Genomic DNA, 15,591 nt, shown 5'->3' with positions numbered 1-15,591 from the left:
CTGCCCGCCGGAGACTGTCAGACATTTCTGGCCCGTGGTTTCCTTAGGAGGTGTCAAGAGATTGTGAAGCGGAATCTCCAAATAATGAATTCGGTGTCAGGGAACCCGCACCCCCTCCCCCAGCTACACCTTCTTCCCAGGCAGCCGCTGGCTCTTTTCCACAAACAATACAGGACAACAGCTCTTCCCCAGGGTGGCCCCAGAGGGAGCCTGACTCCTCCAACCTGGGCACCAGTTAGTGTGTAGCTCTGCATATCCACCGGGAAGGGGGCTCAAACCTCCTATACCCAGGATCAAGCTGAGCCCGAGCCGCAGCCCTTTTACTCTCCGATCTCCAGCCACAGGTTTCTGCAGCCCCAGGCAGGACAGTCTGCTGGACTGATCCTGGAACCCTGCATTCCCAGAGGCCTCTCCTCTTCATCTCCTGCCTGAAGGCCAAGCCCAGGGCATTAGGCCCTACCCTTGCAAATTCGTGCAACATGGTAGACACAGATCTCTTAAGGTCTGTATCCTGGTTTAGGCTCAGTGTCCTCATTGGCGGCAAGGAGATCAACACTCCAATTCAGCAAGGCTATTGGGAGAATTTGGTGGCCTGATGCCCCACTCTCTGTGGCCCGACCCATCAAGCAGGCCCCAGGAGGGTGGCCAGAGGGTGGGAAAGGAGAAGCGGCAGGACCAGAGAAACCCCCTCCCCTGTCTTATCCCCTTGTGAGGTCACCTGTGAGGACTAAGGATCAACCCTAGATCTTTCAGCATGTGCCAGACTCCCAAGGGGCCCCTAAATCCAAGGATTCTTCACCCCCACTGCCAGGTCAGGTGCTGAACTGGTCACTTTTCAGATGAAGATGATTTATTGTCCCCATTCTATAAAGTAATTGAGAACCCGGTGTGGTAACACAGGCTTAATCCCAGCTACTCAAGAGGTTGAGAGAGGAGAATTGCAAGGTCAAGGCCAGTTTGGGCAGTTTAGAGAGATCCTATCTCAAAGTTAAAAATAAAAAGGGCTGGGGATGTAGCTCAGTGATAGTGGCCCTAGATCAATCCTCAGTCGTGGGAAAAAAAAATTTTTTTAAATACAGAGGCCCACTCATCAGATGTTGGATATTTAAGTGTTGTAATGCACACTAATAAACTGTTCAATAAAATCTATTCTATTCTCCTATCTCGACAAATATACCTTCAGTGTAATCTGAAAGGCCAAGTTTAAATTTAGAATTCTTGTATTCCTTTTGGACAATGAATTGGCCCTTGCCTGCAGCTGCCCCTCTTGTTTCCTGACCAGCTCTAGCACCATCCGTATCTAACAAACAGGCACCCCTGAGGCACTAGTTTAACTAGGTGTGGCATCCGACTGTGTGGCTCATTTCAGGAGCGTCTACTCTGGAAGAGGGTTGTACAGCCACTGGAAGTGGGCTTGGGGCCTTCTGGGCAGGAAATTCCAGAGTGTGATTTAGAATGGGCCCACGTATGGCCCCAGAGATTCTTCACCCCACAGCATGGAATATGGCAGGAGAAGAGCCAGGTGAAGTTAGAACCCAGGAGGGTTACAAAAGCCACAGATCAGATACAGCTGACCAGTGACCTGTGGCAAGTTCTGGATGCTCACTTGCCTCATCTATCAAACAGACCAGCAGCTGTGCCTGGCAGGGCAGATGGGAAGGTCTACATGGAAATAAAGATGTGTGCCTGCCTGGGGTCCTCCTAACCTGCAGATGAGGGCAGCACAGAGGATGAGGATACGTGGTGGGGGCGCTCAGGCAGCCCTCCAAGAAGTCAGGCCTCTGAAGACATCCTGGGAGGAGGGGCCGCTGAGCCAGCACAATTGCTGAGGCTGAGCTTGGAGTAGCGCTAGCGGCAGCTCCACTGCAGCCTCAGCTGGCCTGCTTCCCGGATGCATGGCCGTTGCTGCCCAGCCCGCAGCCCTGCCTCTGCCCCACTAGCTGCCTTGCGCTTGCTCAGGCGCTCCCTGGGGCCTCTCCCACCCTCCAGCTCAGCCTCTCCTATATAAAAGGAAAATGTTGAATTTGCCTTCCCCATAGGCTGCTGCGAGCATGTAACGTATGTTAGCTGCATGGTTCTTATCATCATGGTGGGTATTACCTTTATCAAGTGCTTTTCCCATGCCTGATAACAGTTAAGAGGCTCAACAACCACATGTTCCTGCTTGCTTCTTGTCCAGCACAGATGCTGTAGCTGCTCAGACTGGTTGATGGCCCTGCCCAGTTTGTCAGCCACTGCTTATTTGGGACACCTCCTAAGTCCTCAGCCCCCTCGGCCCCATCCTCCACCCAGAGACCCACAGGAAAGGGAACAGCTCAAGAGCCGAGGGGATACCTGCACACATCTGGCCAAGTCTTCTGTCAGCTTACCTTTCCCTCTTGCCCTTAGGCCCTGTCATGGTCTGTACTGCTCCTGATGTCCTTCCAGAGTGGAGGTCCAAAGAACTATTCTTCCTCTGCCCCCCATGCCCAGTACGCATCTCATTCCTTGAGCCTGCTGTGGAATTGTCTCAGTTTGGTTTTTGTTGGGTTGTTTGTTTTTGTTTTGGTGCCGGGGATTGAACTCAGGACCTTGTGCTTGCGAGGCAGTTGGCAGAACCACTGAGCTAAATCCCCAGCCCCTAGTACGCTTGTCTCTTTGAAGGGAAAGATGAGTAGAATGGGGAGCTTTCTCCTCAGACAGAAAGATAACAGGAGAGAGGGTGGCCTAGCAAGATGTGGCTGCTCCTGGAGTCGACAAAACCTGGTTTCGCCATCTGCCCTCCGTGTGTCTCTCAGCTCTGAGCCTCAGTTTTTTTCTCTTCAAATGGAGTGGATTACCCTCTACAGAGTCACTGTGAGAACCTGATACATAATGCAAGTAGAATGATCATTACAGTTAGGTGGTTCATCGAAAAGCTGAACTAAAAAAAAAAAAAGAAAGAAAAAAGAAAAGCTGAACATAGAGTTACCATGTGACCCAGCAATTCCACTCCAAGAAGTAAAAGCATGCGTGCAACAGGTGTTTGTATATGAATGTCTGTAGCAGCACTATTCATAATAGCCAAAAAGGAGAATGTAACCCACACATCCATCAGCAGATAAAATCTGGTCCATCTGCACAATAAAGTATTATTCAACACAGACAGGAATGACACACTGGCACATACTGAGACATGAATGAACCTTGAAAACATGATGTTACTAGAAAACAGACACAGAAGGTCACAAATCACAGGATTCCATTGATAGCAAATATCCATAATAAGCCAATTGATAAAGGCAGGAAGTATATCAGTGGTTGCCAGGAGCTGGTGGAGGCAGATGGGGGGTAGCTCAGTAGGTACTTTGGGATGATGGCAAAATTTTAGAGCTAATGAGAGGTAGTGGTTGCATACCACTGTCACTGTAGTGAGTGGCACTGAATTGTTCACTTTAAGTGGTTAATGTTATGGGAATTTCATCTCAATTAAAACAAAAATATTCTGCCACCTGCCTCTCAAGCATGAGGTCCTGAGTTCGATCCCCGGTACCACACACACACACACACACACACACACACACACACACACACACACAAAAGCCCAGTGCAGTGGGGTACACCTATAATTCCAGCTCTCTGGAAGGCTGAGGCAGGAGGACCAAAACTTTTAGCCCAGCCTGGCAAGCTAGTGAGACCCTGTCTCAGAATATAAGAAAAAATAATATGGGAATGCAGCTAAGTGCAAAGGTCCTGGGTACAATCCTTAGTTAAAAAAAAAAAAAAAAAAATCCACCACAAATTCCCACATAGAACAAGCCTTTAAAATAACAGTAAAGTGGGTGGGGATTTAGCTCAGTGGTGCCATCGCCTGCCTCACAAGCACAATGACCCAACTTTGATCCTGGGTACAAAAAAAAGGTAAAGGTGCTGTCTTGGTTACTCTTCTCATTACTAAGACAAAATACCCAACATCTAGAGTTAAAGGAAGCCAGGCGTGGTGGCGCACGACTGTAATCCCAGCACTCACGAGGCTGAGGCAGGAGGATTGCTGTGAGTTCAAGACCAGCCTGGGCTACATAGTGAGTTCCAGGTCAGTCTCAACTACATAGTGAGACCTGTCTCAAAAAAACCCAATAATAATAATAATAATAATAATAATAGTAATAATAAAGTTGAAGAAGGAAAGCTTTATTTATTTATTTATTTATTTATTTATTTATTTATTTATTTATTTATTGGTTTTTTGAGATAGGGTCTCACTATGTAGTTGAGACTGACCTGGAACTCACCATGCAGCCCAGGCTGAACTCACAGCGATTCTCCTGCATCAGCCTCTGAGTGGTGGTATTACAGGCTTGCACCACCACGCCCAGCTGGAAAGGTTTATTTTGACTCACGGTTTGTAGAAGTTTCAGTCCATGGTTGCCTGGCTGCAAGGTAGGGTGGCATGGCAAGGGGCATCACTGAGGAGAAACAGTCCATGGTAGGCAGAAGGTAGCAAGTAGCAAAGTAGCAAAGAAGCAGCCAGTGAAGACAGCAATTCTCGTAGCTGGGCGTCGTGGCGCACCCCTGTAATCCCAGCACTCAGAAGGCTGAGGCAGGAGGATCGCTGTGAGTTTGAGACCAGCCTGGGCTACACAGTGAGTTCCAGGTCAGTCTCACCTACATAGTGAGACCCTGTCTCAAAAACAAAAAAATAAAACAAAGACAGCAGTTCTCTTTCTGTTCCTTGTATTCTATTCAGGCTATTTGCCCTTAGGGCAAGTAGGACTCACAACAGGATGGGCCTTCCCATTATCCATGCCCAGAGCTATGCCAAACCAATCAATAGTCACAATAATTTAGAGACCACACACCCTTAATCCCAGCATCATACTCTAGATCCAGCAACATTTGAAAAACCCCCACCTATGACCAGATAAAGCTTGGGGGTGCTATGTAGGCACAAGCCATAACAGGTGCTAAAGGTCAGAAGTTGGGTATGTAAAGGAGTAGAGGGCAAACACCCTAGGCAGAAGCAAAGGATCCAAGTGAGTCTGGAGAAGTAAAAAGCTGTCATCTCCACTGTCTGAGGCTGTGACCTGTGGGCAGGAGAGACTAGAAAGCAACATGGTGGGCAGGAGGCTGGAGGGTACCAGGGATCCTTAGAAGGCTTTCTTGGGGGTGATAAGACCTGACTTTTGTTTGTAAGAGATCACTCTGCAAAGGTGGGTGTGGAGCCAGACACGGTGGTGCACGTGTCTAATTCCAGCACTCCAGAGGCTAAGGCAAGAGAGTCACTGTCTCAAAAAACCAAAAAAAAAAAAAAGTGGGTGTGGGGAGGCAGAGTGAGGCAGCCGAAGACAAAGAGGTCAGAGGAAGGAAAACCCATGGCAGAAAGGAAGGATAAGGGACGGGGGGGGGGTCCAGATGATGCCCAACTGTAACACATGGGTGGACACTGGTCACTGAAGTGTAAGCTGTTAGTGAGGAATTGCCTTGGCCTGCAAGATGATGTCCTCTGTGGGGAATTTGAGGAGCTAAACTTAACTCGGAGTTGGATGTGCATAAAGGACAGAGGCTCTGGAAGCCATCAGGGCTGGAGACAGTGTGGAAAGATCCCAGAGCAAGGATGGCACCGGATGCCCCGGAACTAGTGGTTATAAACCTCCAGGGACCCTGTGGGAAGGCTCCCATTTCTGGAGGAAGACAGAAAGATCGAGTGTTGGGCCATGACCGAGGAGATGGGAGATGTTCAGGAACGATGCTGTTAGCTATGAGGCACCAAAGTCAAGACACAGGAGAAAAAGTATGCACTAGATTTGGCAAAGTGAGAACACCAGTGACCTTGAAAATTTTCCCTGGAGAGTCAGGGACAAAGTTGAAGGACGAGGGGGAGGCAGGGAAGCAGAACCGGCAAGGCAGTGAAGACCCCTTTTTTTTTTTTTTGGTTTTTTGCGACAGGGTCTCACTATGTAGTTGAGACTGACCTGGAACTCACTATGTAGCCCAGGCTGGTCTCAAACTCACAGCAATCCTCCTGCCTCAGCCTCCTGAGTGCTGGGATTAAAGGCGTGCGCCACCACTCCCAGCTTTGGTTTGGTTTGTTGAGCCAGTGTTAGTTCAGGTTGACTTTAAACTCACTATGTAACCCAGGCTGGCCTTGAAATCACAACGATCCTATTGCCTCAGCCTCCTGGGTATTGGGATTAAAGGTGTACTCCACCACGAACCACCATGCTGGTTTACAGACATCTCTTTGTTTTTTGTTTTGTTTTGTTTTTTTTAGTACCAGACTTGGGAGTTTGAGAAAGGAGGATCACCAGAAATTCCAGTGCACACCTATTTGCAAGTTTTTCCAAGTTTGGCTCAGCCTAGACCACTTAGAAATTTAGCAAGATTCCATCTCAAAATAAAAAAGCGCTGGGGATGTAGCTCAGTGTGGAGATTGGATTGTCTTCAGTATAAATGAGTAAATAAGCTAAGTGGTAGGAAGGAAATGAGGTGGGGAAGATATAGTTAGGAAGGTTCCTGGGACCCAGGGCCTGGATGGACAGGCCAGAGTCTTGGCATTAATCAAAGGACCAGCTCACCCTTTCTGAAACCAGAGGAAGGAGTGGTTGGAGCTATGTCCCGAAGTGTGTAGGAAGAAACTGTAAGAGAGACTGTCTCAAGAATTCGGAGGGACCCGGCATAGCGGCACATGCTTGTAATCCCAGCTCTTGGGAGGCTGTGGCAGGTGGATCGCTGCGAGTTTAAGGTCAGCCTGTGATACCTAGAGTTCACAGCTAGCCTTAAGTATATAGCTAGACCCTGCCTCAAAAAAACCAAAACCAAACAAAAGATTTCGGAGGACTGGAATGAAAGACGAGGCATGGGTGTCTGCGGGTTGAAAAGGGTCCAGGCTTGAGTGGGGTGCCCCGAGTTTCAGGCTGGGGCTGTACGGGTTGAGAAGACGGCTGCTAAATGCTGTAAATAAAACTACAGAAGGCCCAAGTACATCTGAATGTAATGTAAGCGAGTCATAACGTTTCAGTATAAATATATCCCACGTAATCGTGGGATATACTTATATTTTTAAAATGTGTTGCTTATCTGAAATTCAAGGGCTGTGAACAAGGGAGGTGTAACGACACAGCTGCCGGCCGAGGAGGGAATGGGGACCGTGCGACCCCGCCTGAGATTCAAGACTGGAAACAACCAGCCGCGCCAAGCGGTGGGTGCCGAATGGGGATAAGGATGGGGCCGCTCAAGTCCATTCCAGGCAGTGATTCAGTTCCTGTCCCAGAATTTTGGTCTCGTCCCACCACCCCTCCCGGCGCGCCATGGTTTAGTCCTGAAGACCCATCGATAACTCTACGCTCCGACTCGGCCTCTTATCGATTCGCTCGGGTTCCCCTCGCCGTCCTGGGTCTAGGCAGAGTACGGAGCGCGTGTAAGGTACGGAGGCCACGGGACAAAGGCCAGGAATCAGCTGCTGGGTGGCTAGCAGGATGCAGCCAAGGGAAGGTGGCGAGCAGAAGGGACTCCGGGCGGTCAGCGAAGCACCGGGAGCTCGCGGGTCCGGCCACACAGAGCCCTCTTCCATCAGATCGAGCAGCTGGTCAGCTACGCATGCGCAGCCGCAGCGCTGGTCTTTCCTTGGCACACCCGCCGCATGCGCATGCGTGTGCCGCCCCTGCGGCAGACGGCGCTCGGTGTGACTGCCCTCTGCTGGCTAGGGGTGGCGTGGCGTTCAACCCTTGCCTGCGCGGGGAAGGGCCTCTGCGGGCTAGGAGGTGTACCTCTTTGGCTGTCAGCAAATCCTAGAATCCGAGCCTGTTTTTCCATCTCTAACGTAGGAATGATAATATCTGTCTCAGAGCTTCAGACATTTATTTAGTACGCAGATGGCATCTTCTGAATACTTAACACTTCTCTCCTCTGCAGATGTTCTGACCTTTGACTCCTGATCAGTTCTCCTGCCCTGGTCGAGATTCATTCTTCCCAGCAGCCACGCCATGAACACCTCCCCAGGAACAGTGGGCAGTGATCCTGTCATCTTAGCCACTGCGGGCTATGACCACACTGTGCGGTTCTGGCAGGCCCACAGCGGGATCTGCACACGCACTGTCCAGCATCAGGATTCTGTATCCTCCATCTGAGTAGTGGGCAGGGTGGTGCTGGGCAAGACAGTGGGTGATGATGTAGCAGCTCCTGCCAGGTAGTGGAGGTGAGAGTCCTAGCCCCAGAGCTGCCTTCCTGTCATCCTCCTTAACAGACCCCAGCAGGTGAATGCGCTCGAAATCACTCCAGACCGCAGCATGATTGCTGCTGCAGGTACCTGTGTCTCTTGGCCTCTTTCCCCTGACCTCTGGTAAAATGACTTGGCACAGCCATGTTTCAGTTCAGCCTGTGTCCCTAGGTTATCAGCACATCCGCATGTATGATCTCAACTCCAATAACCCCAACCCCATCATCAGCTATGATGGAGTCAATAAGAACATCGCATCTGTGGGTTTCCATGAAGATGGCCGTTGGATGTATACAGGCGGGGAGGACTGCACTGCCCGAATCTGGGACCTCAGGTGTTGGGTGCTGGGCAGGAGTAGCCTGCTGCCTTGGGGTGAAGGTGGGCCAGGCAGAGGCCCAGCTTGGGCAAGTTCCCCCCAAGCAGAGGCTGGGCCAGGGAGCTTTGTGGGTGATTTATTGAGGGAAGGAGAAAAGTCTAGTGAAGTGAATTATATGAAAGATCTCACCCTGCTTTGAGGCCAGGGCCTGCCTTTTCCTTCCTCTTCAGTCAGTCACTAGCTTTAGAACACTCCCAGGAGGGAAGAGCCAAACCTCTGAGGTGGGAGGAGGACATCTGTGTGACACCCCCCACCAGGTCTCGAAATCTGCAGTGTCAGCGGATCTTCCAGGTGAATGCACCCATTAATTGTGTGTGCTTGCACCCCAACCAGGTGAGAATTATTCATGGGGCCAGGCGCTCGGGCTTTGGAAGGTAGGGATCCTGCTATATCTCACTTCCCCTACACCCCAGGCAGAGCTCATCGTGGGTGACCAGAGCGGTGCTATCCACATCTGGGATCTGAAAACAGACCACAATGAGCAGCTGATCCCAGAGCCAGAGGTCTCCATCACGTCTGCCCATATTGACCCTGATGCCAGCTACATGGCAGCAGTCAATAGCACAGTGAGTCCCTGTACTCGTGCAGAGGGGCTGATTTCCCAGTGTCCCTAACGCCCCTCCCCTCCTTCCAAGCTTGAACACCCACCAGCCCCCAGAGCCAGCAACATGGATACCTCTCCTGATGTCCCTTTTGCTGCCTGCCATTGTCCCTCCAGCAGGTCAAGGAATTTGAGTCTTTCATTTCCCTGTCGACTCCTGGCCCAAGTCACCCTTCTCTTCCCCGATGCTGACAATCTCTCTGTGCCTGTCTACCTTCTCTCTGACATCCCCCTGGCTCCTTTGTCCAATCTCCCTTAGCAGCAGCCTTATTATCCAGACTGTACCATTCTGCTGAGGAGATCTCAAGATGCCCTGGATCCTGCCCATGGTCTGCAGGATGTTGGCTTGGGCTATATTCTTCCTTCTAGCTTCATTTCCCCCCCTAATTTCACTTGTCAAATCACAGTGTGTCACTTGTTCCACATCCCAGCCTTGGCCTGCTGCACCTTTATCTGGGTGCTCTCTTCTCCTTCTGCAACCCTTTTGGCCAGCAGTAGCCTCCAGGGAGGTGTGATGAGCCCTTGGCTGTTCAGGTGTGCCCTTGGTTGGGGCCAGGCCTCCCATACGCCTCCTGTATGCGCTGGTTCAGGTCCCTATATGCAGTTGGCCCCAATTGCTGGATCCAGGTTCAGTGCCCTTCTCTGAGGTTCCAAGTTTCAAGTGATTGTCCTTCTACCCAATAGGGAAACTGCTATGTCTGGAATCTGACTGGGGGTATTGGTGACGAAGTGACCCAGCTCATCCCCAAGACCAAGATCCCAGCCCATACCCGCTACGCCCTGCAGTGTCGTTTCAGCCCTGACTCCACGTGCGTGTGCAGGACCTGGTGACCTGGGAAGGGGTTTGCCTGGGGCTGGGCTTTGATAAGTTGGACCCACCTGGTACATGGCAAGGAGGTACAGGGTGGGATTAACTCCAGTTTAGCCTCCTGTGTCCCTACCCCTAGGCTCCTTGCCACCTGCTCAGCTGACCAGACATGCAAGATTTGGAGGACATCCAACTTTTCCCTGATGACAGAGCTGAGCATCAAGAGCAGCAACCCTGGAGAGTCATCGCGTGGCTGGATGTGGGGCTGTGCCTTCTCAGGGGACTCCCAGTACATTGTCACGGGTGAGCCCCACTTCCCCTCCCCTGCCTGGGCCTGTGGAATGGGCCAGTGCAGCTGCTGCTCCTCTTCTGCCTTGGGCCAGCTGTGTCAGACTCCAGACACAGTGGTTGCCCTAGGGGTTCGGAGGACAATCACTTGAAACCAGAGCCTCAGAGGGCACCCTGGGGATGTATCTACATAGGGACCTGGGCTAGGGTGTGCAGGTGGGCACCTTGAGTCCTCCCTGTAGGAGGCCCCTGGGAAGCCTAGTCCCTACCAAGGACCGTACCTGGCCCTGAGCTACTGTCTGATTCTTCTTTACAGCTTCGTCTGACAATTTGGCCCGCCTTTGGTGTGTGGAGACTGGAGAGATCAAGAGAGAGTATGGCGGCCACCAGAAAGCTGTTGTTTGCTTGGCCTTCAATGACAGTGTGCTGGGCTAGCGTGTACCCTTGGGAATGCAGGCAGCTATGGGGCAGTGGGGATGGCCTGTGCAGTGCCTCCAGCTGGACGTACCTGTATCACCTGATCAGAGCAAAACCCCTGGGCTAGCCTCTGCCTACCAGGTTCACTGGACCTGAGCAGGCCACCCCACCCCTCAGCCAGCCTAGACCTGCTGTCGGCTCTAGAACTCCCTCGGTGTCCATTTGCTTATCAGGAGCCCACCAAGCCAGGGTATACACGCCTGAGCTGAAAGCCTGCATTCCCTTCAGAAGACTGGGGGAGCCTGACCGAGGCTAGTGCCTACCCTCATATCAAGCTTCCTCTTCCTGCCCCATCAGATCCTGAGGCTCAGAAAATACCACTACAGCCAGGTGCAAGGGTTTATTAGTCCCTGCCAGCAGCTGCCCTCTGTGGTGCTGGTGACCAGCCAGCTGCTGGCCTTTGGGGACAAGGTGCAGACTAGGTCAGGCAGGGGACTTAGTCTGGAAGGTAATAAAAGCAGACGGACATGCAGATGTTGCTTGGGAAGCAGATGTCAATGCAGAGATAGATTAGCCGCTGTCTCTGGGGCCCTGGGAAAAAGAGAGGTCATGAATTCCCAAGAGACTTCCATTCAGTGCCACAGGCCTCTCCACAGTATCCTCCAACTCACCCTCCACTCGATGGGCCCAGTAGATGGGAGTCTTTGCACAGAGCTGTTGGACTGAAGCTCCCACCTGGGTAGGGTCCACGGTGTGGCTCCCATGCACTGCCAGCAGCTCTTGGGCATGGTGGGTATCCTGGCCAGGGGCACGGGACCCTTGAACCTGCAGAAAGCCATAGCATAAGGCTTCTGGCTGGGTGGGGGCCACACATCCCACCCCAACCTGACAGCCCAGGCACCTGCTATCAGCAGCCTGGGCTAAGAGAAGCTTAGAGCTCTCTGTTCCCTGAAACCAGAGCCCTAGCTGGCCTGGGCTGGCTGCACACAGGACCCTTTGTCTGGCTCCTGTCCTGGGGGCTGAGCCAAGGGGGGCTGCTCACCCTGGAGGTGTTCACTAGCAGCTGCAGGGTCTCCCGATCGTGGGCCTCCATCAGGCGGAGGAAGCAGGCCTGATGTTCTGCAGGGCGGTAGCAGATGCAGCCCTGGGGAGGCAGGTGGGTGAGGTGGGGCTTTCTGTAACGTCTGCAGTTTGACACCCTCCTCCTCGTCAACTCACATTCTGCCCGTCGAACAGCACTACCCAGCTGCGGTTGCTCTGAGGTGGAGTCACCATAATGGTTGCCATGTTCTGGGCCATGTCCACCAGGGTGGTTTGGTTGGACCAAGGCACCCTTGGACTTGGGAGGGTCAGTCGGAGCATCTGCAACAGTGGCTGAGAATGGGAAGTTGGAGTTAAGCCAGGTGGGCTTCACAGCCCCAATTGTTCCCAGCCCTGGGCACTCATGCATCATCTGAATGGGCTTTCCACCCTCTGGTCCTGTCATTTGCTGCAAGGCCAGTGTTCTGGCCTGCTGTGGGCTCTAGCTCTGGAGGGCTGGCATGTGCTGGTCTTCCTGCCCCCTCCCACTGTGTGTGCTTGTGCCGGAGAATAGGCTCACCTTGGGAGGGCCATGGGTGAAACCAAGAAGCCCTCCAGCCACAATCCCTGCAGCGGCCAAGGCCAGCAGCAGCAGCAGACCTGCACCTCTCCAGCTCCCACAGCAGGGCTTAGGCTTCACCTAGGGGCACACTGTGGTCAGTGGGGCTATTGGGTTGGAGACCCAGACGCCGGCTTGCTCGGGGACGGAAGCTGTAGTGGGTGGTGGCACTCCCAATCCCTGCCCAGGGCACCCCAGGTTCTTGTCCAGGGAATGGCAGAGGTACTCACCTCTGCAGGACCAGGCCTGGGGCCTTCCGGGTAGCCGCTCCTGTGCTCCATGCTGCAGCCCCTGCTGACAATACACTGATTGTCTGCAGCCCCTTGGAGGACTCGGCAGGGAACCTCAGGATTCTGATGAGCCAAACAACTGTACCCTCCCCTCCAGACCCCGCTGCCTCCTCCCTACTTCAGTATCTGATATCCAGGTCAGAGCAGGGACAACTCCCTCCTCCACTGGGGTGCCAATCACCAGGCCGGGTTAAAAGCTGGCCTGTGTAGAGGTGAGCATAGGGTCTAGGAGGATTTGAGAGCTCAGACCTCTGGGTGAATCCAATCCAGCTGATTGGGGGCAGTTCAAGCCCAGCCTCAATGACTGCTTAGGGCAGATTCAATTCTTCCCTGCTCGTTACTCTGGACTTCCAGAGTGGGGGACAGGGCCTGGCATACAGCAAGCCATCAATAAGTACCTGTCCAGTGACACTAGTACTGGGCTACCACCACCCTCTCCTTTGTGTCTCTACCTGCTGTTAGCCCCACCATAAATCAAGAACACACAGGCCTACCACCAAGAGGATTCCAGACTCCATCAGCAATTGGCACCCAACTGGAGCCCCCTGCAGGCGGAGGAGGATCCTTGGCCTTTAGTGTCGCCTCAGAATGGCTTCTAATTCATCCTTGTCCTGGCCCATCTCCAAACATGACATTGTATGGTGCCTCCCATGGCTGTCCCCCAATTTTCCTGATTCTTCAGAACTGTTTCTGTAACAGGTCTGAAGTGGTGTGGTGCTGCAGAAGTCATTGTTCTAGCTCTAGAATTGGAACACTAGCCTGTTTTTTCAGCCCTCCCATCCTGTCATATCCCTTTCCCCAAGCTACGCAGCTGCCACCTGGAGGTAACTACAAAGGTGAGAGGAAGGAAGGCCAAGTCAGTGCAGGTTTGAGAGTTTAATGTGCATGTGAGGTCACACAGCGCAAAGGGTCAGAAATGGGGTTCACATAGGCTCCCAAGCCGGCTGAAGAGAGAGGCATTGCTGGCTGCTGCACCTGCTGTGTGCTTCTGGTGTGGGTGACAACGCCCTGACAGGCCTGCTCAATATCCAGACCCACCTTGAGCCGACCTCGCAGAGCCAACGTCAGCACCACCAACCTCACAGGCATGGGTGCCCTCCTGTTGCCATGTGGCATCATCTCAATCCCAGCCAATCCAGCTGGGAGCAGCTGCAAGCTTTATTGCTGAGAACTCAGGGAACAGGTGAAAGAGCACTGTGATCACAGGGCTAGCAGAAGCCACTGGATACAGGGTGAGGCACCAGGAAGGAGTCAGCCAAAAGGAACAGCCTCCCAGGCTCTGCCCTGTGAGTGCTGCCAAGTCTGCTCAGCAAGCTGCTAAAGTTCAACAGCCTAGAAACGGGCAGAAAAGGCCAGAGCCCCTTCAGAGAACCTCTGGTTGGCTGGTGGGCCCTGCAAGTCCTCCCACTGACAACTATCCAGGTACTACAAGGCCAAGATAAGTGGCCTCACACCTAACCCCCACTGACATCAAACCCCAGCCCTGATCCAGGGTACAGGCAGGCAGGGAGAGACTGAAAACTTTGTAAAATAACTTCCTGTTATCTGGACAGGTCTTTCCTCCCCCACCCAGAGGGTACCCAGAGGCAGTCCTTGGCCAACACATGCCTTTAGCCATGTTGCTGGCAGTGGGACATGGAGACTTCTTCAGAGTGATTTCTCCTATGGGACAGAGCACATCTATTAATCCACATATTTAAGATTCAATTCCATCACTTGACAAAGTTGTCCACAAGTTTTTCTTTTTTTTTTTCTTTTTTGGTACCAACACCGCTCTGAGCTCCCTGCGCAGCAGCCCATAGTTCAGTGAAGGTGTCCACACCTGCCTGTCTGAGTCACCTGGATTTAAATGTACACTTGAGACATCTGAGGTTTAGCTGGGCTGAGTTTACAGAACAGGGCAGCTGTGTATGAGAAGCTGCAGCCCTGGGCATCTGAAACGGAACAGACATTTGTGACATCAAAGTGGTTTTCAAAGGAAATGAGAAGGATGGCAAGGGCAGCACCCTGCACCCAAGGACAGGGTGACACCACTTGGGAGTGGCCTCCTCCTACCCTGCAGATGAGGAGCTGGGACACAGCAGCAGTCAGCTGTGTTGCATTATCACAGTCAGTGGGGAGGCAGAAAGGACCTCGTTCTGTCTGCACAAGGGTCTTGTAACAGTCACAATAATCAGGACCTTCTTTCTGCCGAAGGGGGCTTCATCCCTGAACAAAACTTTTAAATACAAGACACACACCTCTAGACCTGCCTCAGTCTCAGCAAGGCCTGAGGTTACCTGAATCCTGGACAGGTGCCAATCCTGCCCTAGCCAACACATCCAAAACCCAGGACCTACCCCTATGATGCCCTCCAAGTTTAAAAAGTGCATCTTAAATTAAAATATAAGCATCTGTAAACAACATCGTCCCCAAAACGTTTACTTACAAGGCTAACGACTACTGCCTCTGCTTAACTCCAATTACACTCTCTGGCCACCTCACTGAGCCAATGCCTAAGCCCCACCTATTAATTTGGCTAACGTTTCCGATTACTTTTTATTCTGGAGATTAAAGACACTAAATCTTTAACCTTGAAGGGCAGGCAAGAGATCGGCTATGCTGTCAACATAGAAGTCGGGAACCATTTTCTTCTTAGACATGCAGTCACTTTCCTGATTACTCTTCACGTCCCCCAGCGTGGAGACTCCCGTGAGGGTCAGGATGGTCTTCAGGCCGCAGGTGACGCCAAGGAGGATGTCGGTGTCCAGTCGGTCCCCAACCATGACAGTGCGCTCCGGGTTGATGCCATACTCCTGGGACACGCAGTCGAAGATGAAGCGGCTGGGCTTCCCGATGATGTCGGCCTGGCGCTGGGCGGCCATCTCCACCGCGCGCACCAGACAGCCGGTACCTGCGGGACGGAGGGAGGGAACGGGACGCCGGGGTCAGAGGGTGGGGATGGGGGGGCCGTAGTGGGCCCTCCGGCCTCCCGCCCCGGGGCGCACGGACCCGCGAGG

The 15,591-nt window shown here is 52.6% G+C and overlaps 2 protein-coding genes across 3 annotated transcripts; one reads left to right on the top strand and one right to left on the bottom strand.

The window, feature by feature from the left end:
• Positions 1-7,282: 7,282 nt before the first annotated feature.
• Mlst8 (MTOR associated protein, LST8 homolog) lies at positions 7,283-10,759 on the top strand. 2 transcript variants are annotated; one of them, XM_010603511.2, is made up of 9 exons: positions 7,283-7,380; positions 7,870-8,069; positions 8,208-8,259; positions 8,345-8,507; positions 8,807-8,882; positions 8,963-9,115; positions 9,835-9,959; positions 10,098-10,261; positions 10,563-10,759. In XM_010603511.2, exons 2-9 carry the CDS (start codon positions 7,941-7,943, stop codon positions 10,679-10,681), a joined length of 981 nt encoding a protein of 326 aa, XP_010601813.1. In that variant the 5' UTR covers positions 7,283-7,380; positions 7,870-7,940; the 3' UTR covers positions 10,682-10,759. The 2 variants fall into 2 exon arrangements, with proteins under 2 accessions (XP_010601813.1, XP_010601814.1); XM_010603512.3 differs by lacking the exon at positions 7,283-7,380 and adding an exon at positions 7,433-7,543.
• Positions 10,760-11,059: 300 nt separating this feature from the next.
• On the bottom strand, positions 11,060-14,244 carry Bricd5 (BRICHOS domain containing 5). Its single transcript, XM_010603510.3, has 6 exons — positions 12,533-14,244; positions 12,264-12,383; positions 11,882-12,037; positions 11,706-11,807; positions 11,335-11,488; positions 11,060-11,254 (listed from the first exon to the last, which is right to left on the bottom strand). Exons 1-6 carry the CDS (start codon positions 12,581-12,583, stop codon positions 11,160-11,162), a joined length of 678 nt encoding a protein of 225 aa, XP_010601812.1. The 5' UTR covers positions 12,584-14,244; the 3' UTR covers positions 11,060-11,159.
• Between the last annotated feature and the right edge of the window lie 1,347 nt (positions 14,245-15,591).

Source organism: Fukomys damarensis, unplaced genomic scaffold (genome assembly GCF_012274545.1).
Source record: "Fukomys damarensis isolate Sample0158 unplaced genomic scaffold, DMR_v1.0_HiC HiC_scaffold_34, whole genome shotgun sequence".
Classification (NCBI taxonomy): domain Eukaryota; kingdom Metazoa; phylum Chordata; class Mammalia; order Rodentia; family Bathyergidae; genus Fukomys; species Fukomys damarensis.
Note: the sequence above shows the minus strand (reverse complement) of the source record. Positions and strands in the feature narration are given on the sequence as shown.

What these genes read in the sequence shown, in the direction of transcription:
- Bricd5 (XM_010603510.3), bottom strand. Translation starts at nt 12,583, where the DNA reads ATGGAGCACAGGAGCGGCTACCCGGAAGGCCCCAGGCCTGGTCCTGCA. An exon ending in TCACCCATGGCCCTCCCAAG is followed by an intron (nt 12,038 to 12,263) that starts GTGAGCCTATTC and finishes TCCCATTCTCAG; the next exon opens with CCACTGTTGCAGATGCTCCG. An exon ending in TGCTGTTCGACGGGCAGAAT is followed by an intron (nt 11,808 to 11,881) that starts GTGAGTTGACGA and finishes CTGCCTCCCCAG; the next exon opens with GGCTGCATCTGCTACCGCCC.
- Mlst8 (XM_010603511.2), top strand. Translation starts at nt 7,941, where the DNA reads ATGAACACCTCCCCAGGAACAGTGGGCAGTGATCCTGTCATCTTAGCC. An exon ending in CTGTCCAGCATCAGGATTCT is followed by an intron (nt 8,070 to 8,207) that starts GTATCCTCCATC and finishes AACAGACCCCAG; the next exon opens with CAGGTGAATGCGCTCGAAAT. An exon ending in CAGCATGATTGCTGCTGCAG is followed by an intron (nt 8,260 to 8,344) that starts GTACCTGTGTCT and finishes CTGTGTCCCTAG; the next exon opens with GTTATCAGCACATCCGCATG.